At 51.4% G+C, this 27,769-nt stretch overlaps 1 protein-coding gene across 1 annotated transcript; it reads right to left on the bottom strand.

Annotated features, from left to right (window-relative positions):
- Window positions 1–1,442: 1,442 nt before the first annotated feature.
- Window positions 1,443–27,437, bottom strand: LOC120693770 (DNA annealing helicase and endonuclease ZRANB3-like). Its single transcript, XM_039977027.1, has 25 exons — window positions 26,912–27,437; window positions 26,162–26,503; window positions 25,600–25,732; window positions 24,748–24,923; window positions 24,344–24,417; window positions 23,722–23,757; window positions 23,529–23,619; window positions 23,081–23,140; window positions 10,752–10,971; window positions 10,389–10,585; window positions 9,965–10,066; window positions 9,734–9,844; window positions 9,461–9,526; window positions 9,284–9,382; window positions 8,524–8,608; window positions 7,831–7,925; window positions 7,592–7,723; window positions 7,424–7,516; window positions 4,107–4,415; window positions 3,121–3,305; window positions 2,924–3,026; window positions 2,643–2,788; window positions 2,382–2,461; window positions 2,151–2,293; window positions 1,443–1,800 (listed from the first exon to the last, which is right to left on the bottom strand). Exons 1-25 carry the CDS (start codon window positions 27,341–27,343, stop codon window positions 1,684–1,686), a joined length of 3,627 nt encoding a protein of 1,208 aa, XP_039832961.1. The 5' UTR covers window positions 27,344–27,437; the 3' UTR covers window positions 1,443–1,683.
- Between the last annotated feature and the right edge of the window lie 332 nt (window positions 27,438–27,769).

The raw sequence follows: 27,769 nt of genomic DNA, 5'->3' as shown, positions 1-27,769 counted from the left end.
TTGACATTACTCTACTGCTCAATGCTGGCCATTTTAGATAATGCATGCTCTTGCTGACATGTTGGATGTTATTTTCAGTTTAATTTGTGGTGACACCAGCGAGGGGATTCTTGAGGGACTCGACTCCTTGATATTGCATGGTTTTGTCGTCGCTTTTCGGATCTGCATAGTTGCTAGTTTGAGTTGGCTCTAAATTATGTTCATTGACATTATTTGAGTCTTTTAAATTTGAAAAATCATGTATCTTGTTATGTGATGGCTTCTTGTCTTGGTGACATTATTTGAGTATCTTTTGTATGGTTGTGAGCGTAGGGTTAGACAGCAATAAATTTGTGATGGTCTTGTGATGATCCTTAGCATTGACCCATTATGGGATATTATGTTATTGTTGTTTTCTAATTTTTTTCTTATTTTTTCCTGAATTTCGAGATATTTTCTTGAATATCCCCTTCCCCTTCCCTAATTCCCAAATGATGTCAGGGAAAACATCCCCTAGCGGGAGAGGCAACCCAGGGAAAAATCAATTAGCAAAATCCACCCGAGCGGTTGCTTTCCCTGGGTGTTTAACCCTGAGTTCCCAAACTAGGCCTGAAAGGGGATTTGGTCCCTGAAATGTCCAGGAAAGATTAAACATTTCCTTTGGCGTTTGGTGCATAATAGCCTAGCAGTTCGAATGAACCTGAAAAGGAGAGGAATGGAGCTAGATGCTAGGTGTGTTATGTGCAACAGATTGGACGAGGATGGTGCTCACCTGTTTTTGTAGTTCAAGTTAGTAAAGAAGCTATGCAGGGAGGTGGGACATTGGGACTGGAACAGGTTAGAGCCAATTTGGCGCAAACCCATCATCTGCGGATTTGATTTGTAAATTGTAGGCACTGGAAGGCAACAGATGAAAGCATGTGTTCTGTTGTACCAATGGTGGAAAGAAATAGTGTGAGAGAAGGTGAAAGGGGCAGGAGCTCGATCGAGTTGGGATTCATCGTTCAGTCACTAGATGGTCCAGAAATGGGTTCGGCCGCCAGCAGGTGTCATGAAAATCAATGTTGATGGAGCATTCAAAACTGAAACGGGGCCGGGGAGGGAGACGGGGTGCAGCCATCAGAAACGGAGAGGTGGCGAAAGCAGGCGCAGGAAACATCTCGCACACGATGGGCGCTTTCCATGCTGAGATGATAGCAGCTCAGGAGGGCATTCGCTTGGCCGCACAATCTCAAATTCTCGTTTTTCCTCCAAGAAACTGATGTACTCCATCCTAAATTATTAATCAATTTAACTTTTCTAAGTGCATAGTTTTTTAGATGCATCTAGATATTCTAAGTATATCTAGATGGGCAGCAAAATTTATGTGTTTAGGCCAAAGCGACTAATAATTTGGAAAAGAGTAACAGCTTGTTCCAACTTTACTTATAACAGCATCTGAAGTCAGATTGCACACGGGCAAAAAGAAGAAAAGTAAATGTTGAATCCATTACCCTGTTGAAACTGCTACATAATTTGAGCAATATTCTTCACTTGACAACGAAGTCCTTACTAAAGATGGAAACAGATAGTAGTCGAGTGAAATACATACAAAAGTACAACACATGCCAAGTTACCTTGGACAAACATTCACAAAAAGGACGTGCAGTAATTGACCTGCACCCTTTGTAAAGAATGACCTAGGAACATGTAAAAGACCAACCCCTATTCTGCAACTCTTTCGTGAGCATTGCCAGTGACCCCATCTCCTATGGAGTAGGCACTGCCAGGGACGGTAACCAGCAAAAAGCTATCATCTATTTCTTCTGTCGCCTCACTTGCCTGCAGTGAAAAAGTGAATAAACAAAGACAAGAAATCCTGTCAGCACTTCAGAGTATCAGCAAAATAGCTATTGTTCATTTTTGAACTAGTAAACAATTTTCTCAATCGTGCTACTCTGAGCATTAAAAGTGTTATCTACAAAAAAAAAACTTCTCTCATGCTATAGGAAATGGAGCTAATGTAGGAGAAGTACAAACACATTGTTTGGGGTGGGGGGGGGGGGGCATCAAAAGATGGTAAGTTGAACATAGCTGTTTCACTTTTAAGAGAAGAAGTTGCTCACAGGACATGTGCTCCTTTTGATTTGCAAAAAAAAAAAGTTTAAAGATGACTGAGATAGAATACCAACTTTATCGTTTTGTTGATTCAAGGCATTTTTCAGGTGCTCTTTAGCCTTCTTTCTTATTTCCTTTAGTTCCTTGTGCTGAGCTCTGGTGACCTCATAATGACAAGCCACACATAGTGTTCTCATGTTCTCAAGTTTACATTCCCCTGAAAAAAATCAGAAAATATTATCATGCTGTGCAAGCATCAACCGCACAAAAACTTGCGCATGTAACTTGCGCATGTTTAACCATACCTCCTCCTTTATAAACAGGTATTATGTGATCTGCATGCCAAGCATTTCCATCAGTTGGCTCGCGGACAAGCTTATCCAGCCTGTGTATTAAAGCAGGGCATCAGCATCAAACCAACATATATTAACATTGATAATTAATTAACTATCCACATCTGATAATATTTGGTGTGTTCAAACTATAGTACACTGCTAACCCCATGGATACATGCAAAAGGGTTAATGAAACATTGTAGAAGCATGGTATCAATGTGCAGAACTTACAGTTTCTTTCTACTTGCAATGTTTGGAGCAGCCTTTTGGATGTATTCTTCTCGCTTTTCCATGGGCAAGGGCTTAATGTGTTTGACAAGCTTGCAACAATCAAGCTTGCACTGGGCACACTTACCACGCTCTAATTGAAATAGTGCCTACAGATTATTTGACAAGAAGTATATGATATAACTTGGAACTTTCCTTGATTTCATATAACTGAACATTAGCCTAGACTGTTCAATGAAACCTTTAGATTTTGTTCATATACAAGGATAATCAATAAGACTCACCTGCCGCAGGGCCCTGCCACTGGTTCTTAACCTGTATTCCTGGAAACAAGCCAGACCACAGAATAGATCTTCAAAATATTCTGGCGACTTTGCAAGCTTTCCACTGACCAGGTAAAACAAAATTATTAAGCAAATAATATTTGATTATAATAATAATAAAAATAATTCCATATGAAGACAAGTTAAGGAGTCGTTACTTGCAGAGTCCTTGACAAAGTTTGCACAGAGGTTCACCATCAATACTCCAGCCTTGAGTGTACTGTCTCTCTTTAGTGGTGCCATTACGCAACACCACCTGCCTCCATTCTGCATTTTCTGGCAAAGGATTACTGACATCATTCAATGGTGTGGCACGCCTCTTGCTTCCCCCTTTAAGTAATCCCTAAGAAAGCAGAACAGAACAGGAGAAAGAGAGACATTCATCAAGCTGAGCAAAACCAAATTAAGTACCTGTGCATTTCATCGCAAGGCTCTAAAAATAGGTACAAGGTATTAGTTCACAGTTGACCAACCAACCGTTAGTATTGGGCCTAACAGGGCAATTATAAGGCGGCATGCATGGGATGCTGCTCCTTGTATAGGTAAAAGTAGATCTGTATTTAGAACAACAACTCCCTGTGTTCGTGCTTTGGATATAATGAGGTTTCAGTGTGCACACCAAAACTACCAACATTTCAGGAGGTAAAAAGGTAAACTCAACTAGAATGTGTAAAATCATGCAATACTTAAACAGCACTAAATGTTAATTAAGGTATGGGCGGCTGTAGCATGCTATCAGAATTCTTCCTGTATGAATTCTGACATAGGTAGCTTGATCTTAATAACACCATCAACTAACATAGGTAGGTATAAACAATTATGACCCATGCTCAAATATGCCATGCTGCAGAATAAAGATAGATGGTGTATCCAAAGGATAGTGCTAGTTTTGATTGAAAGCAGATTTTTTGTGATTGTAATCACTTGAAGATGTTTTTATGGTTTTTTTTAGAAAAATCATAATGATGTAATATCCTTGAGTTTATCCCCATAGACTTGTATCATTGTGCAAAGATATATAGCATAAATATGTTGAATTTATTTAGAAAAAAAGACCATAACAGCTTTTGAACATATGGTATTCATAAGAAATGCTGGATTGATCCTGTAAAGAGAAGAATCAAATGAAGAAAAAGGCACATACTTCTGTGCTATGGTTGACGCTTTCTTTCAGAAAACACAACTCAAGGCTTAAGGGAAGTTGTAATGGCTTTCCAAGCAGTCTACTCTGATCAATTGGTCTTAGTGCCAACCACTCTTTGATGAATGCCTTGAAAACATTGCAAAAAGCAGGAATCTTTTTCAAGAGCAGAGTCCTTGATTTAACATCACTGGAAGAACATAAAGGTGAATTCAATTCTTCTTGTAGAAAATTTTCAAAAAGTGGTTTGGGTCTTGAATCATGCCCTGGAACACAACTGTACAAGTGGATTCGGCCTGTATGCCGGCTAACCTGCAAAAGATGATGACACTTTAAAGGAATTTATAGAAGAAACTGTCAATTTACACCCCTCAACTCTTCCCTGGTTCTAGACTCATATTCCCCAACTATGAAACAGCATGCTTTACACTATCAAGAAAGGTCAAAAGTCACCCTTCTCAACCTAAACCATTGTGATTTGACTCAATGAACATCTACATGTCCAAGTTTCATTGACATGGCATCCGCGCACATGCATAGTTACCAACAGAGGGTTTCTCCCTTAAATAACTTTCATCTCCATTTTTGTTCTCCTTCATACCCATTCCCACATCAATATCCAAGAAGGAAAACAAATCAAACATTGTTTTTTTCTCCCAAATACAACAACTACAAATCCTCTTAGTCTCAAGCTGATGTGGACTGACTATCGATACTAGAACAACAGGATAGATCGGCTAACTCGCCCTCCCTCTGGAGGCTCTGAGCTGCTTCTTTGATCTATTTTCTGCTTGCCTAACCCTAGGACTCATAGCAGCCTTTTATAGACAAGGCGCCTAACAAACTTGACCCTTAAGTAATCTAATCTCTAGACTCACCCTAAACCCTAATCTATGGCGGCGCTACAGTACCCGCGGTACTGTTCACGCGCAGTGCTTGTGGGCCTAGGCCTGTGGCCGGCCCACTTGCCATAACACTTCTCCACCCCTCGAAGACAGCTCGTCCTCGAGCTAGAGTTGACGAACTTGGCGCAGACGGGATGACTTCAGGCTGGAGCCAATGTTACTGATGAGCAGCAGTTGAATGACGCCGGTGGGCATGCTCCTGAATGTGAGCTCGACGCGAGGGAGCAGATGGCCATGTGCAGTAGCGTCCCGCCGTAGACGCTGTTGCGGCCAAGCCTGTTGCCGAGCCAGCCGAAGAAGAATTGCCCGGCGAGCGCATTGCAGAACACGACGCCGTGTCGGCGGCGTTGGGCGGCTGCGTGCCGTGCTCGGGCCTGGCGAGGTCGGTGTAGTAGATGCAGCCGAGCATAAAGTGGTGGTGGTACCACTGCGTCTTGGCGGCGTCGAGCGTGGCCAGCACCTGTAGCTGCTTGCTCGCCTGTAGGGTCTCGATGTGCCGCGCCTGGTGTAGGGGCAGCCATGGCCGTTGATGGCCGACGGAAGACGGGGCACCTGGTGGGGACAACGAAGCGTCTGTGGCCCAGGCGTGCTGAATGCCTGGAAAGGATGCTGACGCGGGCGACGAAGGGAGCAGGTGAGGTGCCAAAGCCAACAGCGAGGAGGCGCGCCTGCGGAAGCTGAAGACAGGGCCGCGCTCGCCGCGGTGGGCACGGCCGCAGGCGCTGGCGGGGACTGGGTCGCCGGGGCCATGGCAGGCGATGGAGACGCCAAAGCCGAGGCCGCTCGTGGCGCTGGAAAACCTCCGATGGGCGGCAGCAGGTGGATGGACGGCCGTGGACGCCCGAAGGCGCGCGCGAACGCGTGGGCGGCCACGTATGGGCGGAGGCACACGCGGACAGCGTGCGGGTCGCCAACGACGTGCAGGCGGCCGCGGATGAGGCGGACAGCCGCAGATGGGGGGGTGGCGGGCGGAGATGGATCCATCGTGATGGAGGACGGAAACCGCGATAGACGGCCCGAGGAGGAGCGCGGACGACACCTCGACAGGTGGAGCAGCCAGATCCGTGACGGGCGGAAACTCTGCTGATGAGGATGCGCGTTGACGTGGAAAGCTTCGACTGACGGCGATGGGCTGGTGGCGACGGATCCAGGACGGGCAGGGGCTGCTGATCCCGTCCCACGAGCGGATCGACAGCGGCGGCCGGCGCAACTGGTGTCGCCGGGGCGGGCAACGGCAGAAGCATCACCGTCAGGGCCCTCAGTGGAGATGGGGCTGGCGCCGACGGCATGGGCGCCACCTGTGCAGGCGGAGACGGCACGACCGGCGGCGGTCCAGGAGGCGAAGCCGGCGGCGCAGCTGGTGTTGCTGATGTCGTGGCCGTCGATGGAGGAGATGTAGCGGCAGCCACCCCTGTCGTTGTGGCCGCAGTGTATGCTGGAGAAGATGCGCAGAAGGAGTCGATCTTGGCGAGGATCTCGGCGATGGTGGGAGATGAAGACGCCGGCAGCGACACCCCCATTGAATTCAGCCGGCGGGGGTGCATATGTCGGAGCCGAAGCAAATCGTCGGCGGACCACGCCAGTGAACTCCGGCCATGTAGGTACGCCGATGTTCCTCTCGATCTCGTCGAACCACCGTAGTGCTGGGCCTGTCATCTTGAAAGAAACAATCCGTACCTTCAGGAACTCCGGTGTCTCCCACGCGTCCAAGCACTGGTTGCAGCGGTGCAACCAGAGAAGTGGATCGGTACTGCCATCGAAGGTCGGAATGCGGATCTTGGGGACTGCGGTGGTTGTTTCCATGGCTTGTCGATGAGTAGATGCAATCTGAGGAGGGGCGTACAGATGCAATCTGGGTGGGATTGGGTGGGAATTTTGGCGGCGGCGGCGGAAGCAAATGTCGCAGGATCAAAAGCTCTGAATACCAAGTTGATGTGGACTGATTATCGATACTAGAACAACAGGATAGATCGGCTAACTCGCCCTCCCTCTGGAGGCTCTGAGCTGCTTCTTTGATCTATTTTCTGCTTGCCTAACCCTAGGACTCATAGCAGCATTTTATAGACAAGGCGCCTAACAAACTTGACCCTTAAGTAATCTAATCTCTAGACTCACCCTGAACCCTAATCTATGGCGGCGCTACAGTACCCGCGGTACTGTTCACGCGCAGTGCTTGTGGGCCTAGGCCTGTGGCCGGCCCACTTGCCATAACACAAGCAAGTTGAGGCTAGCTGAACCCCAACATGAGCCACCAAAAAGATTTTTTTTTTCCAAAAACCAATTCAGATCTGCACTACCTTGCCAGTCCGACTAGAATATCCTAACAACATGTGCGGTCAATAGATTAATAATCATAATGCATAGCACAAGTCACAATAACAGCATAGAAATTAGTAGGTCATAGAGTGATTTAACCTCAAAACGCAGAGACTCCACTTGAATTGGAAAATCTGAAATAGGTGCAGTCTGACTTAAGGTCCCCGAATTTCCAGAAAGCCTCCTACGAGCCTACCATTTTTTGAAGTGATTTAGATCGTCACATAAATGTCATATAATTTTAAAAAGGCAAGGCGAGTTTATTACCTTAATTGATTTACAACTTGATATTGCAGTGCAAAAGGCTGCAGCTGGCGAAAGAGAAACATCAATGCAAGATCTATCTTCAAGTACTGTTGGAGTTGGATTATTTTTCAAGGATGTCCCAAGGCTTTCATCCTAATAAGGAAACAAGCACATGCAGAATCATTTGTCAATCAATCAGAAACAACACGTAGCAAGTAGTAAACAGTTCTCAAATGTTGAATGGAGCATCTCCTTTTTACCTCAAATTCAAGAGGAATTGTCCTAATAGTGAAATCTGAGTCAAGTTCCAAATCTTCAATGCCAGGAAAACATTCAATAGAAATATCATCACTTTCTGAAAGGTATTTGGCACATGGGTTAACTTTGATGAACCTCAAACAACTCAACATTTATTTTGGAAGAAGTGTAATTTTCATCCCTCAAGTATTGCAAAAGTGTGATATTCATCCCATACGTTTCATTTGGTACAAATGAACCCCTTAACCAACTAAATCGGTACATTTATCATCCCCACCTTAGTTTAATAATGGTTTACTGTCATATGAAAGGTCATGTAATTATCTCACTAATAATTGCTTAGCCACATCTATTGTTAAGTCAATCGCTATAATAATTTGGTGTGAATCGGTTCCTTTAATTTTCCTGATAAATTTTTTATGGGGTGTCCACTTTTGAAGATTTACTATTTTTTTTTGGAGGCTTTATATCTTCAACTCGGCATTATTACATTGCTAAGCTAGGATTAGTCAGATGATTGCATGGCATAAACATCCATTAGATGGTACTAAACCATTGTTAAACTAAGGTGATGATAATGAACTGGTTTAGTTAGTTAAAGAGTTGATTTGCACCAAATGAAACATGAGGGATGAATGTTACACTTTTGTAATACTCGAGGGATGAAAAATACACTTTTTCCAATATTTTTTTACCTGTATTATGATTCTCCAAAGGATGAAGTTTGCATTCTATTTTCTCAGTGTTCCTGATTTCCTCAAGATGGCACACCTGATCAACCTTCCAAAGAAAGAACGAAGACTAAATAAAAGAGGAATGGTCCTTTCAACCTTCTGGTTCCCTCTCAAACAACTGATATGAACAGTGTCTAGGTAGCCAGTTGTCAGCTGGGAAAGGTACATCATTAAGCAGGACATCAAACTATCCTCAAAAAGGGCGTACCCAGTGCCGTAGGCTTCCCGCACTGTGCGGGGTCTGGGGAAGGGTTGTCTTTAAGCCCCAAGCCTTACCCACACAAATGTGCAGAGGCTGGGGCTCGAACCTAGGACCTTCCGGTTACAGACGGTAGGCTCTACTGCTGCACCAGGCCCGCCCTTCACATCAAACTATCCTCAACAAGTTCAAAAACTTCATAGAGACGCACTGGCATCTAAATTTCATTATTGCAATGTTATTTGACCAAGGGTAAGCAGATGTGCCTTTCCCTAACCCCTAATAAAAAAAGCCGTAGCAGCAGCTCCTGTTACCAATATTCCAATTAGTGCACTCTATCAGTTTTTTTTAAGGTACTAAATGTTGCTTGTTATATATCAGATTAACTAAAAACACTGGCTACAGACTACATGCTCACAATAGCCCCTCCAAATCTCCCAGAACGATAGTATAACATAGACAATTTACAAATGATAAAACTTCAGAACTTTTTCCAAAACAGCTATTTAATATTTAACCTACCTCGATCTCTCTTATAGCATCCTTTTTTCCATTCATCAAAGATGAGACACGGAACAGACTCTGATTTAATTGGAGCCAGTGTGATTCATCCGATGTGTTCTGCAAGACCAACAATATCCTTTTCGCAGTTGCAATGAAAAGTTACAGGATAAATTGCAAGGGAAACAAAGAACTAACCTTTGCGCAGAATATATATATGTTGACCGCATTAGTTTGGCCACGTCTATGAGCTCTATCCTCGGCCTAATAGCAGCAGAGTGAAATTTTTCTCAGCATCTTAATCCACATGTGTGCACACATAAAAATCATGATCAGGTTGACATTTCAATTATAACCCTACCAGGTTAACTGTGAAAATAACTAAATACTCTTACTTCTCTTTGGCTGCATTCTGTAGTGGTCAAAAAGAAATTGCAACAGCAAAGAGTGGAAAAAAAAATGGCTAAGGACCTGAAGCAATTCCGAAGCTGATTTTGGGAGCTCCACGAAAACAACATTCTGAGCAGATGAGAAGTCTAAGCCAACACCGCCAGCAGTAATTCCAATTATTACAACCTTCACCTTTTTTGAAAAGAAAACAAGTTAATAATGGATAAACATTAAACCAAATTGGGAGTTATTAGATACATGGACTAGGAAAAGTGACGAAATTGTAACAAAAAAGACGGGGGAGGGGCAAACCTCCGGATCCAGACGGAAAGAATCAACAGCTTCTTTCCTTTCCCTTTGAAGTGTGCTTCCATCAATGCGAACAAACTTGATCCCGTTCTCAGAGACAAACACCTATGTAAACAGTCTAAACTATGAAATTGCCACATCCTGGATGATACTGTTCAATATGATTTTTTAATCTGAATAGTATGTAAGCATGAGTGCAACGATTCTCAATTGTTGTTGAGAAGTACTGAAGCTGAAAAACTCTGAAAAGTAAACAAACATCACAATTTTGATTGAAGCCTTTGTTCACAGTCCACAATGCTATCATATATTATATGAATGGGATCAACTAACATTCATATTGAGCGTTAATATCCTTGAGTGAAGTTGAATTTCCTAATAGCATGATGACAGATAAAGCATATAAGAGAAACATGAAATGATTTACCTGTATTCCATCTAGAACCTTTAAATGATGTGCAAATATTATTGTTTTCTGGCAACTAGACTGGGGATCCAGGTTGTGATTAGCACCCAATCCATTCATGATGAAATGATTTGAGAACCATTCACTGAACCCAGATAATTTTGCAATACCAATCTCTTGTGGGGTGAGATGCCTTGGTGATTTCTTGCAACCATTATCTGACCACAAAAATAAAGATAACCTAGTTTATGCAGAGCTACCAGAACAATCACACTAATCGTGAATACTGAAGAGAGAAAATTACAAGGCGATCATATTATCATGATCGAGGCATTGACATATGTAACTGAAAACTCTTGTTAGCACTTAGCACCATGAAGTTACCTTCTTCATCTTTTGTATTTTCATCATCACTGATTTTGCTTTCATCATTGCTTTTGCTGGGCAAGTCAACTGCAAGAGTTCCATTACAGCTGATAGAGTTCATGTCTTTGATCGATGAAGATGTGGCTGTCCTGATATCTGGTGCCTTTAGCTTCAACCTAATAATTTGTCGCCGTTTGGGGGGCAGTTCATTCAACAAGTGCTCTTTCAGTCGCCTAATCTACAACATTGAAGCACTAAAGCAGTTAAGTTTAGCTGTTAGGGGAGCTGATGTCAATAAACAATCAAATTTCAACACAAAAAATCATGCTGTTGCATGGCTTGTGACAAACAATCCAACAGTCTTTGATACCGAAAATGATAGCTTCATCTCTTTATAAATCAGACTATAGAATACTAGTAGAACCTTTCGTCAGAATATTTACTGAACAGTACATACCCCTCTCTGCAGAGGGCAGTAGGGTACACTCATAAATAATAAACTAAAGAATTGAACCGGAAATAAATAATGTGCCTTATCCCTTCTCTGGCATTAATTTTAATTGTGGATACCGTACATGCCACTACCGTTATATTTGTCTTAGAACTCCCAACTGTACCTCTGCACATTGTCAGGTTTTTATATATTGCCCATTTTACCCAGGCGCTATGCTATCTCTGGCTCCTTCGTTCAGAACCGGTCTGCCTCCCCAGATCAATCCCCATTCACAAATCCTGCAACCTTTCCTTCTCATTGGATCCACGAATCAATCCACTAGCCTACATCCTGTCCCTGCACCATCGCCTGTTGCCACAGCCGTCCCCATCCTTCTTAGCGGACTCATCAGGCCATGCCCACTCGCTCCAGTTGATGGACTCCTCAAGGCCGCGCCCAGCCCTCCATCCTTTGTGCTATCACCTAGTCGTGCCCACCCATCTGTCTGCCGCCTCCATTTGCCTGCCAGCACCATGCCGCGCCTATCAAAAGGCTGCTGATGGCCTGAGGAGACCTAGCAGGCTAATACTCCTCGAGTGCAGTGGCAGAGAGATAATAAAGCGTCCTTGAACGCAATGACAGAGAAGGAAAGTGTCAGAAATTGCCCATCCCATTTAAAGGTGTAGGAGAGAATAATGACTTGTATTCCTCTAAACCCTAGAAGGGTGGGATATATAGATCCTATACATGAGCCTCTAGATGGGCCTCTATACATGGGCTCACATATACACCAACACCCCCCGCAGTCTGAACTACCGACGCAGCGGTGTTCAAGACTGGACAAACAAGAAAGCCACCCCCCGCAGTCTGAACTACCGGCGCAGCGGTGTTCAAGACTGGACAAGAAGAGAGTACAAAGGGCAAATACCCCCCGCAGCCACAACTAGCCACCGGCTACGTTGCGGCTGGAGCGAAACTCCGAGAAGGTCGAGGAGGGCAGTCCCTTGGTGAAGATGTCAGCAAACTGGGAGGTAGTCGGGACATGGAGTACCCGAACATCGTCGATGGCGACTCTGTCGCGCACGAAGTGTAGGTCGATCTCCACATGCTTCGTCCGCTGATGCTGGACGGGGTTGGTGGAGAGGTACACGGCGCTGACGTTGTCGTAGTAGACGAGCGTGCTCTTGGCGAGCGGGCTGTGGAGCTCCGCCAAGAGCTGTCGGAGCCAGGACGCCTCCGCCACGCCGTTAGCGACAGCCCGGTACTCCACCTCAGCACTGGAGCGGGAGACAACCGGCTGCCGCTTGGACGACCAGGAGACAAGGTTGCCGCCTAGGAAGACGGCGTAGCCGGAAGTGGTGCGGCGAGTGTCCGGACAGTCAGCCCAGTCAGCGTCGGTGTAGACCACCAGCTCAGAAGTGGGAGAGCGGTGAAGAACAAAACCGAAGCCAACAGTGCCACGGACGTAGCGGAGGAGACGCTTCAGTGCAGCAAGGTGAGACTCCTGGGGATCATGCATGTGAAGACAGACCTGCTGAACGGCATAGGTGAGATCCAGCCGGGTGAAGATCAGGTACTGCAAGGCACCAGAAAGACTCCGGTAGGCAGTAGGATCAGCCACGGGATCACCTAGATCAGCATACAGCTTCGCCTGAGTATCGCCAGGAGTGGAGCATGGCTTGCAATCAGTCATCCGAACCCGCTCCAGAATGTCGAGTGCATACTGCCGCTGGTGAAGGAACAGGCCAGATGGACAAGTCTCAACAGTAACGCCCAAGAAGTGGTGGAGCTGACCAAAATTCTTCATAGCAAACTCCTGCTGCAGATAGGAGATGACGCGCTCAAGCAACTGCTGACTGAAGGCTGTGAGCACAATATCATCAACATAGAGCAGCAGGTAGGCAGTCTCATCTCCATGGCGGTAGATGAACAGAGAAGTGTCAGCCTTGGCCTCGGTGAATCCCAAAGTCAGCAAGAACATGGCGAATCGAGAGTACCAAATCCGAGGAGCCTGCTTCAGACCATAGAGGGACTTGTTGAGCCGGCAGACCATATCCGGATGACTCGAGTCCACAAATCCCGCTAGCTGAGAGCAGTACACTGTCTCTGACAGAGTGCCATGAAGAAAGGCATTCTTCACATCCAGCTGGTGCACAGGCCAGGAGCGAGAAAGCGCAAGCGAGAGGACCGTGCGCACCGTTGTGGGCTTCACCACTGGACTGAAGGTCTCATCATAGTCCACACCAGACCGCTGAGTGAAACCCTGGAGAACCCAGCGAGCCTTGTAGCGCTCCAGTGTGCCGTCAGCCCGACGCATAAACCCGACGCTTATGCGTCCAGATCCACTTTCCTGTTACCACATTGCAACCAGACGGACGCAGCACTAAGTCCCACGTCTGGTTGGCAAGGAGAGCCGCGTACTCCTCTTCCATCGCGCAACGCCAGTGAGGATCCGCCAGGGCGTCGCAGACAGAGTAGGGTACCGGAGAGACCCGCGGCTCGCCCTCGGTGGCGGAGAGGGTCGCGGCCTGAGACGTCATCCGCCGAGTCACCATGGGATGGATATGCCGAGGATCCCGATGGATGACTGGTGGGTGGTACACCTCCGGCTCGACTCGAGAGCGAGTCGGCGGAGGCGGCAGTGGCGACGGCCTCGGTGTAGACAGCGGCGGCAACGACTCCGATGTAGGCGTCGGAGGGGCCGCCGAAGCCAGAGTCGGCGCCGAACGACGCCGGTACACCTGCACCGGCTGAGCGTACCGCGCAGGAGGCACCGGGGCCGCGCGTGGCGCAGTAGGAGACACCGGGTCCGCGTGCAGCACGACCGGAGGTTCGGGGGCCGCGCGTGGCGCGACCGCGGGTACCGGGGCCGCGCGTGGCGCAGCAGGGATCACCGGAAGCGGTGCCGGTGTGGCTGAACCACCGGGTCAGTCGGAAACAGGGACTCCAGCTCGGGGTCAGGAGAAGGTGTGGAGGAGGTGGAGTAGGGGAAATTCGACTCGTCAAAGACGACGTGACGGGAGATCAGGACGCGACGAGAGGTGAGGTCAAAGCATCGGTACCCCTTGTGGTCAGGGGAGTAACTAAGGAACACACACCGAGTCGAGCGGGGCGCCAGCTTGTGAGGAGCAGTGGCGGAGGTGTTAGGGTAACATGCACACCCGAAGACCCCCGAAGACCCGAAGGTGGTCGTAGCGGGAGGGGTACCGAAAAGAGCGTGGTGTGGAGTGGGAGCAAGAGAAGTAGTGGACGGAAGACGGTTGAGCAAGTAGGTGGCGGTGTGGAGGCTCTCAGCCCAGAAGCGCGGGGTCAGAGAGGCCTGGATCAGAAGGGTGCGCACGACGTCGTTCGTCGTGCGAATCATCCGCTCAGCCTTGCCGTTCTGAGGAGAGGTATACGGACAAGACATACGCAGCTGAACACCCCGAGAGAGGAAGAAAGAACGGGAGGTGAAGTTGTCGAACTCCCGCCCGTTGTCACACTGGACGGCCTTAACAGTGAGGCTGCGCTGAGTGGACACCCAGGCAAAGAATGAAGGAATAAGTCTATGTCATCTCGGTCTTTGTGGGTCTCCACCTAGGACAGGTTTCAGTTCTTCTTTTGACCAGCATCTCAGACCTTGCATGGTCCTTGCTGCGTGGTGGTTGCTGCAGCTGCAGCACATTGGCATCTTAGACTAGCTTTAGCATCTAGAGGACAGCATCTAGAGGACAACAATTAGGACCTAGAGGACAGCATCTTAGACTAGTCCTTGGTGTGTGTTTTGGATGCCCTGTAGCCCTTGTATAAAAGCGTGGCCACCCCTCCCGTTGGAAGGCATGGCATTGTGAGTGTGAATGAAGAAAAACCCAGAAAACTTCCCCCAACTTGAGTGTCATCCTCTCAGCTCAATGAGAGTGAAAATTGAGCTACTAACATCTGGTATCAGAGCCGTACTTTCCTGTAGGTTGGATATCTCTTGCTCCTCCCCTTCCCAAGCCGCGGTAGCAGCCCAGCCACCACCACCAGCAGCTGCACCAGCCACTACAACAGCAGCAGCAGCCGCTGCAACAGCAGCAGCAGCTCCGGCTGCCTCTTCTTCCCCGTTCCCTTCCCCCTCTCCACGCAACAGCCCCTTGGAGGCGCGCCATGTCCGACGCACCGTCTCAGCGCTCGGTCGCCTCGAGCGCACGGCGTCAGCGAGACGCCGAGCTCGCCGCGGCAGAGGAGCGCAGGCGAGCGACGGCTCAAGCCGCTGCAGCAGCGGCGAGGGCGGCCAGGCTGGCTGCAGCGGAGCTGGCAGCGGCCAGGGCGGAGGTAGAAGCAGAGGAGGCGGAGGATGCAGCGCGTGCGGCGGAGGCCGAGGTTGAGACCTTGCGCGGCAGCCTCAGCGGCTCCATCGCCGGCGACGCCACCGCCGACGAGGACCTTGAGGAGTTGGAGAGGGAGAGAGCGCGGGAGCGGACCGCGCGGTGGGCAGCAGCCCACCCCGGCGGCGGCGGCGCGCCCGGCGGCGGTCCAGGGGCCCGCGCGCCCGGCGGCGGTCAAGGGGCCCGCGCGCCCGGCGGCGGCCTGGACGGCGGCGCGCCTGGTGGTGCGCCCGGCGGCTGCCTGGACGGCGGCGCGCCTGGCGGTGCGCCCGGCGACGGAACAGGGGGCCGCGCACCCGGCGGCGGAGGCCGCGCGCAGGGCGGAGGCGGCGCCCCTGGCGGCGGCGCGCAGGGCGGTGGCGGCGCTCCTGGCTGGGGTGCGCGCGGCGGCGCCCCCGGCTACCACGGCCTCCAGTCGGTGGTCAGGGACGTCGGTCCCGGCGGTGGGTGGCCCACCCTCACCAAGACCAACTACGTCGAGTGGGCCGCGGTCATGGAGGTGAAGCTCCAGGTGCGGCATATGTGGGAGACAGTCCGGTACGGCGACGTCGACTACGATGAGGATCGACGGGCGCTGGATGCTCTCATCGCAGCAGCCCCGCCCGAGATGCAGTTCACGCTTTCCAAGAAGCGAACTGCCAAGGAGGCCTGGGACTCCATCGCTGCGGCACGTATCGGCAGCGACCGCGCCCGCAAGACCACTCTCCAGGCACTTCGCAAGGAGTGGGAGAACCTGGCCTTCAAGCCAGGTGAGGATGTTGATGACTTCGCCCTCCGTCTCAACACTCTACTGCAGAAGGTGGTGCAGTTTGGCGACGACACCTACGACGAGGAGAGAGCCGTCGAGAAGCTCTTCCGCTGCGTCCCCGAGAGGTACAGGCAGACCGCTCGCTCGATCGAGTCTCTGCTAGACCTCTCCACCATGACGATTGAGGAGGCGATAGGTCGCCTCAAGGTCGTCGATAACGACGAGCCACAGCCTCCCTCGGGAGGCATCTCCATCGGTGGGAAGCTCCACCTCACTCAGGAGCAGTGGGAGGCTCGGCGCGGTGACAGGAGGGGGGGGAGCCCTCTTCCTCGACTGGTGGCCGCAAGCGCGGCAAGCCGCGAAAGGGGCGCGGAGGTGCCCAAGCCGGGGCACGAGGGCACGCCGAGGGTGGCGCCCGCGGAGATGCTCAGGGCGGCGCCGCTAACAAGCCCAAGGCGGCACGAGACGACGCCTGCCACAACTGTGGCAGGCCCGGCCACTGGGCCAGGGACTGCCCGCAGCGGAGGCGTGGGGGCCAAGCCCACGTCGCGGAGGCCCAGCCGGATGACGAGCCGGCTCTGTTCCTACTCCACGGGGACATGGAGCCGCAGCCGGCGGCACCGCCTGTCACCGCTCTACTCCACCTCGACGAGCCGCGTGCCCGAGTTCTCCTCGGCAACGGCTCCGACGACGACAGGGTCGATGGCTGGCACCTCGACTCCGGCGCCACGCACCACATGACCGGGCGGCGGGAGTTCTTCTCCGACCTGGACGTCGACGTAGGTGGCTCCGTCAGGTTCGGGGACTCCTCCGCCGTGGAGATCAAGGGCGTGGGCTCCGTGATCTTCACCGCCAAGTCCGGAGAGCACCGGATGCTCACCGGAGTCTACTACATCCCGGCGCTGCGGAACTCCATCATCAGCCTTGGGCAGCTCGATGAGAGCGGCTCCCGCGTGGTGATCGACAGCGGGGTCCTCCGCATCTGGGACCACCGTCGCCAGCTTCTTGCCAGGGTGGTTCGAGGGAAGAACCGCCTCTACATCCTCCATGTCGGGGTGGCCCAGCCTCTTTGTCTTGCAGCTCGCAGGGACGACGAGGCATGGCAGTGGCACGAGCGCTTTGGGCACCTCCACTTTGAGGCCCTGAAGCGGCTCGGCGCCAAGGAGATGGTGCGAGGCCTCCCGTGCCTCGACCACGTGGAGCAGCTCTGCGACGTCTGCGTGCTGACGAAGCAGAGGCGGCACTCCTTCCCCCAGCAGGCGAGCTTCCGAGCCAAGGAGCGGCTCGAGCTCGTACACGGGGACTTGTGTGGCCCGGTGATACCGGTCACACCGGGAGGACGACGCTACTTCCTGCTGCTCGTCGACGACCTCTCCCGCTTCATGTGGGTGATGATCCTCGGCAGCAAGGGAGAGGCTGCGGACGCCATCAGGCGTGCTCAGGCTGCTGCGGAGGCGGAGAGCGGCAGCAAGTTGCGCGTGCTGCGCACCGACAACGGCGGCCGAGTTCGCGGCGTACTGCGCGGATGAGGGCATCCAGCGCCACTACTCCGCGCCGTACAGCCCGCAGCAGAACGGCGTCGTCGAGCGGCGCAACCAGACGGTTGTGGGGATGGCCCGGGCCCTCCTCAAGCAGAGGGGGATGCCGACTGTCTTCTGGGGAGAGGCGGTGGTGACGGCCGTCTACATCCTCAACCGCTCGCCCACCAAGGCACTCGACGGCATGACGCCGTATGAGGCTTGGCATGGGCGCAAGCCGGCGGTCTCCCACCTGCGGGTCTTCGGCTGCCTCGCGTTCGCCAAGGAGCTTGGCCACATCGGCAAGCTCGACGACAGGAGCACTCCGGGAGTGTTCATCGGCTACGCGGCGGGTTCGAAGGCCTACCGCATTCTCGACCCGGAGACACAGCGTGTGCGCACGGCGCGCGACGTTGTGTTCGACGAAGGGCGAGGATGGGCGTGGGACAAGGCGGTGGACGACGGCTCGACTCCGACGTACGACGACTTCACCGTCGAGTACGTCCACTTCGAGGGAGCTGGGGGAGTAGGCAGCTCTTCTTCGCCGAGCGTGCCTACCCCGGTCCCCGAGCCTCCACCGACTCCAGCGCCCGCCACACCGGCGGCACCACGCCCTTCAGCTACGACTTCGGTTGCGCCGAGTTCCTCAGCTGTACCACCACAGCCGGCGACGCCGCGCACTCCAGCACCGACAGCCACTCCTCCGGGCACGCCTACTCCAGCACCTGCTCACAGCCCGGTGGAGTTCGCTACTCCGCTCTCTCACAACGAGGAGCGCATCGACGCGTACCACGACGGTGAGCCGCTGCGGTACCATACGATGGAGGACCTTCTCGGCTATCAGCCGGTGCCGGGACTGGTGCCTCACGACCTGGAGGCGCAGTTGCACCTCGCGTGCGACGACGGCGAGCCTCGGTCTATTGCAGAGGCCGAGGGACACGCGGCATGGCGTGCCGCGATGCAGTCGGAGATGGATGCGGTTGAGAAGAACCGCACTTGGGAGCTTGCTGACCTCCCTCGCGGTCACCACGCGATCACCCTTAAATGGGTGTTCAAGCTGAGGAGGGATGAGGCCGGCACCGTCGTCAAGCACAAGGCTCGTCTGGTGGCACGAGGTTTCGTGCAGCAGGAGGGAGTCGACTTCGACGATGCCTTCGCTCCCGTGGCACGGATGGAGTCCGTGCGACTCCTCCTTGCGCTAGCTGCCCAGGAGGGCTGGCGTGTCCATCACATGGACGTCAAGTCGGCGTTTCTCAACGGCGACTTGAAGGAGGAGGTCTACGTGCACCAGCCGCCGGGGTTTGCGATCCCCGGCAAGGAGGGTAAGGTGCTACGTCTACGCAAGGCCCTCTATGGCTTGCGGCAGGCCCCGAGGGCGTGGAACGCCAAGCTGGACTCCACGCTCAAGGGGATGGGCTTCGAGCAAAGCCCGCACGAGGCGGCCATCTACCGGCGGGGCAAAGGAGGCAATGCCCTGCTGGTGGGTGTCTACGTCGACGACTTGGTGATCACCGGCACCAAGGATGCGGAGGTGGCGGCGTTCAAGGAGGAGATGAAGGCCACCTTCCAGATGAGCGACCTGGGGCCTCTCTCCTTCTACTTGGGGATCGAGGTGCACCAGGACGACTCCGGGATCACACTTCGACAGACCGCCTACGCCAAGCGCGTCGTCGAGCTCGCTGGGCTCACCGACTGCAACCCAGCTCTCACTCCGATGGAGGAGAGGCTGAAGCTGAGCCGTGACAGCACGGCGGAGGAGGTAGACGCTACTCAGTACCGGCGTCTTGTGGGGAGCCTCCGCTACCTCGCCCACACACGGCCGGACTTGGCGTTCTCCGTCGGCTACGTCAGTCGGTTCATGCAGCGACCGATGACGGAGCACCAGCAGGCCGTGAAGAGGATCATCCGCTATGTTGCGGGGACTCTCGACCACGGTCTCCACTACCCGAGGTGCCCTGGAGCGGCACACTTCGTCGGGTATAGTGACAGCGACCACGCCGGCGACATCGACACCAGCAAGAGCACGAGCGGGATCCTCTTCTTCCTCGGCAAGTGCCTCGTTAGCTGGCAGTCGGTCAAGCAGCAGGTGGTGGCCTTGTCCAGCTGCGAGGCCGAGTACATAGCGGCCTCCACCGCGTCGACTCAGGCGCTCTGGCTCGCTCGACTGCTTGGTGATCTACTCGGCAGAGACACTGGATCAGTGGAGCTCAGGGTGGACAGCAAGTCCGCTCTGGCCTTGGCGAAGAACTCCGTTTTCCACGAACGGAGCAAGCACATCCGGGTGAGGTATCACTTCATCCGAGGCTGCTTGGAGGAAGGAAGCATCAAGGCGAGCTACATCAACACCAAGGATCAGCTTGCGGACCTGCTCACCAAGCCCCTTGGGAGGATCAAGTTCCTTGAGCTTTGCTCCAGGACCGGAATGGTTCAACCCTCCCACAAGACGACGGACAAGACTTAGGGGGAGAATGAAGGAATAAGTCTATGTCATCTCGGTCTTTGTGGGTCTCCACCTAGGACAGGTTTCAGTTCTTCTTTTGACCAGCATCTCAGACCTTGCATGGTCCTTGCTGCGTGGTGGTTGCTGCAGCTGCAGCACATTGGCATCTTAGACTAGCTTTACCATCTAGAGGACAGCATCTAGAGGACAACAATTAGGACCTAGAGGACAGCATCTTAGACTAGTCCTTGGTGTGTGTTTTGGCTGCCCTGCAGCCCTTGTATAAAAGCGTGGCCACCCCTCCCGTTGGAAGGCATGGCATTGTGAGTGTGAATGAAGAAAAACCCAGAAAACTTCCCCCAACTTGAGTGTCATCCTCTCAGCTCAATGAGAGTGAAAATTGAGCTACTAACAAAGAAGTGGAGGGTGGGGAAGGTTTCAGACTTGGCACGCAAAGGAAACATCCAAGAGTAGTGCGAGAAATCATCGACCACCACCAGATAGTACTTATAGCCAGAAAGGCTAAGAACAGGAGAGGTCCACAGGTCACAGTGAACAAGATCAAATGCATGCGTCGCATGCGAAAAATAAGAAAAAGGGAGCCGAACATGACGACCGAGCTAGCACACATGGCATAGGGCCTCAGCAGGAGCGCTGGTAACAGGAACATCGGTACTTCGACTGAGCTAAGCCAGGACGTCTCGGCCAGGGTGACCAAGACGGCGGCGCCAGGTGGTGGAAGACGGCGTCGCGGCAAAAGCGGCAGACCAAGACGGCCAGGGCGAGGAAGAAGGCAAGAGTGGTGCACCGGAGTAGCGGACGCTGGGAGGCCGAATCCTTTATAGTGAGGCCAGAAGAATCAAACTCGATGGAACAAGAATTGTTAGCTGTAAACTGACGAATGAAAAGAATGTTATGAACCATCTGAGGAGCAACAAGGACATTGGGAAGACGAAAAGAGCTAGAAGCAGAACCCACGGCGGTGACAGGAAGACAAGACCCGTCACCAACCATGATGGAAGAAAGACAAGAGAGGTGTGGTGGTCGGACAGAAGAGAGGATACCGGCATCTGGGGTGGTGTGGAAAGAGGCACCCGAGTCGGCGATCCACTCGGTGCTGACCGGCGGCATCAACCCCATGGCGCTGAAGGACTGCGCCAGTGTAGACTGGTCCCACCCCCCAGGCCAGGTCGGCTGCTGGCTGGGCTGAGCGGGCGGGGTCCAGAACGGCGCGACCACGGGCGGCACAGACACGCGCGCCATGGCCAGCGCGGCCGTCGCGGGCGCGTGCACGGGAAGTCTGGCCGCAGGGGCGGCGCCAGGGGCCCCGGGAAAGGCGGATCCGGCGGCCGGGGTGGCGGCGGCACCCTGGGGCAGCCACGCGCCGGGGGCGGCACCCAGGGCGGCGCGCGCGGCGGCGAGGGAGGCAGCGGCCTGCGCGGGGTCCCTGGGCACGACAACCTGCGCGGCGTGCGCGGCGGCGCGACGGCGGCCTGCGCCCGCGCGGCCTGGACGAGCTTGGCCTCGAGGTCCCGCAGCATCTCCTGCGCGCGCTCATGCGCGGTAGCAGGGGCGGCGCCGGGGGTCGCGAGAGGCGCCAGGGCGGCGGCGGCGGCGAGAGGAGCCAGGGGCAGCCCCAGCGCGCCCGCGGCGGTGGCACCAAGGGTCGGCCCCCCCGCAGCAGCGGCGAGTGCGGGGTGGTGCCGCGCAGGGGCGTCGGGCTGGAGGCCAGGGGCGCCATGGGCCGGCGGCTCCAGGGGCCCGGGCTGGGCTGCGGCAGCGGCGGCGCTGGCGCCCACGCCCGCGCCCTGCCCGCCCTGGACGGTGGCGGCGAGGGCCAGGGGCAGCCCCAGCGCGCCTGCGGCGGCGGCACCCAGGGCCAGCCCGCCCGTAGCAGCGGCGAGCGTGGGGTGGTGCCACGCAGGGGCAGCGGGCTGGGGCAGGGGCGGCGGCGCGCCGGGAGCTGAGGGGCCGGTCGCGCAAGGGGCGGCGGCGGCGGCCTGGAGCAGGGGCGGCGGCACGCCGGGAGCAGAGGGCCCGGCCGCGCAAGGGCCGGAGGCAGCGGCCCGGAGCAGGGGCGGCGCCGCGCCGGGAGCAGAGGAGCCCACGGCGGCGCTCGCGGCGGCGGGAGCCTCAGGCTCCAGCAGCACCAACTGGGCGGCGGGACGGGGCGCGCGCGACCAGATCCGGTCCCCCGCAGCGGCGGCCAGGGTCCCCGCGCGCGCGCCCGGAGGGGCGGCGGCGGTAGGGGACGTGGCGGGCCAGGGCAGTGGCCAGGAGGACGGCGCGACCGGAGCAGAGGAGAAGGGAGGAAGGGAGGAGGAGAAGAGAGGGAGCAGCGCCGGCGCCGGCGGCCAGCGGCCAGCCATGGGGCGGCGGCGGCTGGAAGAGGGAGAGGGAGATAATCTAGTCTGATACCATATAGGAGAGAATAATGGCTTGTATTCTTCCAAACTCTAGAAGGGTGGGATATATAGATCCTATACATGGGCCTCTAGATGGGCCTCCATACATGGGCTCACATATACACCAACAAAAGGGGTAAACTTGTCATTTCTACAACAAATTAGACAGCTATCTAACATCTTATTAAGGTAGTGGTAGTGGCATGTAAGGGACCTAAATTACAACTAATGGCATACAAGTGAACCTATTTTCCAAAGGCATGAAGGGATAAGTACAAGTTTTGAATGCATAGAAAGAATTTGCTCCTAAAAGAAATCCATGGGACATCATCAAGCAATTACCTGTGTAAATCTACGAGTTGGCATCATATAGCACCAAACGGTATGGATAAAACTGACACAATGGAGCAAAGCTATGCATTCAAGTTCAAGTAGCTAAAAGAGCAAGAACAAACCATGACTGTCTGACTGAGCACAACATTTAACTCTGTCAACCGCGTACCCTTAGAGTAATCCTGCATATAAAACAAATTAAATATTTAAATAATATTTTAAATAATATAAAAATATTCCATAAAGATACTAGTTGCAAAGTTGACATTCTCTATTTCTCTTTCATAGTATATAATCTATAACACCTGCTCTATTGGGTCTATTGGGATTTAATGTTGTAAAACCCTACAATTCATAATTCATTAGTAGAGCTCCAGGTGTTCCTTAACAGGGGGGAAACTAGCTGTAGAAAGCATTTTTTCACACACTATTTCACGATTTGCTATATTTAAGTTCCACATGATGAGCACAGATTTTAGCCCACATAGCAATCAACTCCTCTGTAATCCAGAGGAGCCATGAATAGAACTAGTAACAGTGATCCATATTGACAAACTGGCAATTGCATACCTTAAACAATTTTCCCTGATAACTTCGAGCAACTTGCGTTAAGCAATATTTCTTCGCATAATCAAATTTATTATTGCCAAGCATACGGGGCCTGAATGCAGTGGCGTAGGGTAATCAGCAACAATACTGCGACAGGAAAATGGAAAGAGCTTCATATGACCAATACAGTAAGATCCCATTTTCTTTTACTTACCATAACATGTTTATCTGGTGGTAGATATCAAAAGGTCTATTATCACCTAGCAGAAAATAATTAGTAAGTCACAATTAACTATTTTTAAAAATATATTCAAGTAAAGCAACATATACTGAAACAGAGTAGCAAATTTTCTGGATCTCAGTGTATCACAACCGACTGCTTCGATTAAGAAATCATTGAGATAAACCATGCAACAGAGCAGAAAAATGCACTTGACGAAAGACTTCACAACATCATCAGCATGAAAAACACAGGCATTAAGCTTTGACATAGTAAACTGAAGATATCACATCTCATTCCATAGCATAATCACTTAATCAGTACACGCACTAAACATGTAACACATTAGGCAAGGTCAATTTAAATTATGCCATATTGACATGTATGTACACAAGGTCACTGCTCACAGCAATCAGTGTCATCGACATATATTCAAAAGAATGGGACCAAAAAAGCACCAACATAATTTGCAATTGCTGAAATGCTGGAGTAATCAAATGATCTAAACAAAACATATCTCATGTTGCAACTATTTCATGTATCCTGGTAGAAATATAAAATGTACAATTTCAATAGGACAAGGTATTCTAAGAGGAGTTTGGTGGATCTTTACAACCTTGACAGAGAGGGTGTCCCCGAGAGCAATACGATGCGATCAATTTTTGAAGCTAGATGAAGCACAGCTCTTGTCTATCACAAGACAAGCGAGTCAGTACAAGAGGGAGTGGAATGTTCATGTATCAAACTAGTAATATGAAAAGCTCAATGAATCAGATGTTGTACTAGTTCCTTGTTTGATAGAAGCAAATAAGCATGTGGATAATCAAGTTGAATGATGAAGAAAAGTGGAAATACACTAAATCAGCTCAAAGCCCATTTTGCTGAAAGGAAATTAAGCCTAGAAAGTTACGATCTCAGATAGAAATAATAATAGGATGTGTCAAATAATAATGAAATAAACCTTGCGCATAGACTGGGGCATTCAAGAGTTGTATGCTTTTACTGAAACAATATCAATACCTCATATTTTTCTTCTTTATTCTTCGTGCAGCGTATATTGTGTGACTCATCAACTATCATCAGTGCCCACGTTCTATTCGCCATACTTTCCCTAAGGCGACTTAGCATCTGGTATGAAATAATCACTGCCCTTGGAGTAGCACTTAGATATTCAAGACTGTCTTGACGACCAAATACTGAAAATAAAAAAAAATAAAAGCAGATATAATTTAAGCATTCAAAAACGTGCTCTTATACAAATCAGGAAACATTAGGCGCACAATAGTATATTGGTGAACAACTGAACACGTGCACAAACCATCCTTTGGAATTTGGATCCAATCTGAATGGTTTAAGTTGAAGGTGGGAGTTCTCTCATCCCTCTTGGGCCGACTTAGGCCCCATTGGATTTAGTTTAAGTAAAACGTGAACATGTGGGGCAACAATTCAAATTGAAGAAAAAATTGACCTAGATAGATCAAGCTGTAACTAGGTATCAGACAGATGATTAGTCCCATCTTGCTGCTTCACAGGGATATAACATTTCAACCAACCGCTGAAATCCAAATTTCAGCATTTTGTTTTACATGATGAACACAAAAGGTAAGATTGATACAATATAGTGCAGGATTCCAGGCTTTATTAGATGACAAGGTATGTGCTAATGAATTTATAACAAGAAAAATGCAAACAAAAAGCATATACTCCGCTTGAATCACATACACGCGAAGAACCTGGAGGGTAACAATACAGAATGCGTGAGCAGACAAGATTGGTACTTCACAATTATGAGGAAATTATGAATTGTACAATTTACAAACAAGTGCGACAAATACCAGTTTTCACATCAACAAAAGCAAAGATATTCCGTACCAAGATGAATATCTTTTGGCATAAATGAAGGATCCCAACGCTCCAATTCCTCTGCCCAAGTATAACGCAATACGGCTGGACACACTATTAATATAGAACCCTCATCCTTGAAGCAGCATGCTATTGCAATTGCCTGCATTAAAATGCATGAGAATTTACTCTCGCTCTCTCTCCCTCGCTCACAAGTCATTATAAGCAAATGGCAAGCTTATTTATATTGGCATGCGTATTCATATTTTAAAAAGCAAGTCTTAATATTCGAGATAAAAAATAAATATGATTGCTCAATTAGTAATGCTGCAAACTTTTCATATAAGTGTTCTCTATACTGATCTTCTTAATATATTGATACGCAGTTCTCCTACACGTTCGAGAAAAAAAAAAGTGTGCTCTATACTAACTTGCCAGGCAGTAGGATTTTGTTGCCTGTGAAAACACAACAATATTCTATGCATACACAAGTATATCCCCAAGTTTTCATAATGAAGATCTAAAATAAAAAAGTTTTCATACATGAAACAGCAAGAATTGCAGTATCCTAGCACTCATGCAATATGCTCACCTGGAGAGTCTTGCCGAGCCCCATCTCATCTGCGATTAGGCAGCGTCCCCGCCTTCGAAGCCCAAATCTCACGCCTTCAAGTTGGAAGGGTAAAAGAGCATCTTTTACTTGCTGTGGCAGCTTCTTGAGAAGCTCGTCTACTTCTTTATCAGAAGCCCATTTTTGGCCAGCAAACATCGGGATATTCTGAATAAATCTCCTTGTGTTATAAGGTATATCTTCCACAACAGCTCCAGGCAATTTCTTCAGGCATTTCGACACCACATCATAGTCCACGAGCTTATATACAGGTCGAAGGTGACCACTTTGACTTTGCGACTGTGTTGCAGAGTATTGTACAACCTAAAAAAGTCAACATTAAAGGAAAAATCAGTTCGGATTTATACTAAAATCTTTATTTCACGAAAATCACGAAAAGAAAGATAAAAATATCAGAAATATAGCATCTGAACATGCCCCCTCCCTTTTCCTTTCTTTAACGTTACACCCATTTAAAAATTCCAAGAACGATCCAGAAAAATGGGATCAGAGAGCAACTATTTATCAAGAAACTCTCGTAGATGTCCACGAATTTGCCAAACTGGTGGCAAGAAACACGAAAATCACTAGAATCTCGCAAACAAGTGCATAATCGTATCCGAGAAAAAAAAAGATTTCGGGAGTAGCTCATCAATTGTACATCCTGATCAAGAAGAAACCAGAACAAGACATTTAATGCCTATGTCAGGCAAGAACCGCTACGAATCGTACCCAAGCCGCAGAGAGGCAGTCCTGGACGGCGCCGAGGCAGTTGGCCTCCCCAGGGTAGGCCTTGCCTTCCGCCGGCCCCACCGCAACCAAGAACTCGTCGGGGCTGCACACCTCAAGAACCACCTTGAACCCTACCGGCGGCTGAGGCGGAGTCGGCGGCGGCGGCGGTGGAGAAGGACGCGGGGGCAGCAGTGCAGATCGATGCTGGGGCGCGGGCTGGGCGATTCTTGGGCACTTGGCGAGCCTCCACTCGGCGGCAGCGTCGTAGGCTGGGTATGTGGGCGTGCCGGAGGCGGGGAAGGCGGTGGTGTAGGAGGTAGAGGCGGTGGCAGCCGACGCCGCCGCTGCGGCTTCGGCCAAGCGCTTGCGCTTCTCGAGGGCCGCGAGGCGATTCGCCTCGGCGCGGCGCCGCTGCTCCTCCGTGATCCCCATGGGCTACGCCGACGGTTGGTTGGAGTCGATCGGGGAATGAGGAGCGGGAGGGCGGGCGGTTGGGAGGAAGAGGGCGGGAGGGTACTAGGGGAGGGATGGGAGAGATGACTGGAGCGGGGAGAGAGAGAAGAAGGCATATGTTGGGCCGAGCCCATTTCTGATGCTATATGTTAATCTTAATTTGAGCCCGTTCTCTGCAAATACGCTGGGTATTTTTAGAGGAAAAAGTTCCTTTCTGCCGGTCTGAACTTTTGGCGGAATCTACTTTTCCTCCCTGGACTATAAAATAAAATCGGCCGATCAGGCTCCTCGTACTCCCGAAACCGGGTGCCTGTCCTCCTTGAGCGGGTTTGGAGGCTGTTTTGTCTGACCTGGCGCCACGTTGTCGCCACGCCTAACGTCCGACGTGGCACAGGCCCACCTGTC

Source organism: Panicum virgatum, chromosome 2K, assembly GCF_016808335.1.
Source record: "Panicum virgatum strain AP13 chromosome 2K, P.virgatum_v5, whole genome shotgun sequence".
Taxonomy (NCBI): Eukaryota; Viridiplantae; Streptophyta; class Magnoliopsida; order Poales; family Poaceae; genus Panicum; species Panicum virgatum.
This window is presented reverse-complemented; position numbering and strand designations above follow the sequence as displayed.

Bases quoted from the DNA above. Each gene is read 5' to 3' on its own strand.
- LOC120693770 (XM_039977027.1), bottom strand. From the start codon at position 27,343: ATGGGGATCACGGAGGAGCAGCGGCGCCGCGCCGAGGCGAATCGCCTC. The intron at 23,758-24,343 runs GTTGTAAAGATC...AGGTGATAATAG, and splicing joins GGGACACCCTCTCTGTCAAG to ACCTTTTGATATCTACCACC. The intron at 9,527-9,733 runs GTCCTTAGCCAT...TGCTGCTATTAG, and splicing joins CAGCTTCGGAATTGCTTCAG to GCCGAGGATAGAGCTCATAG.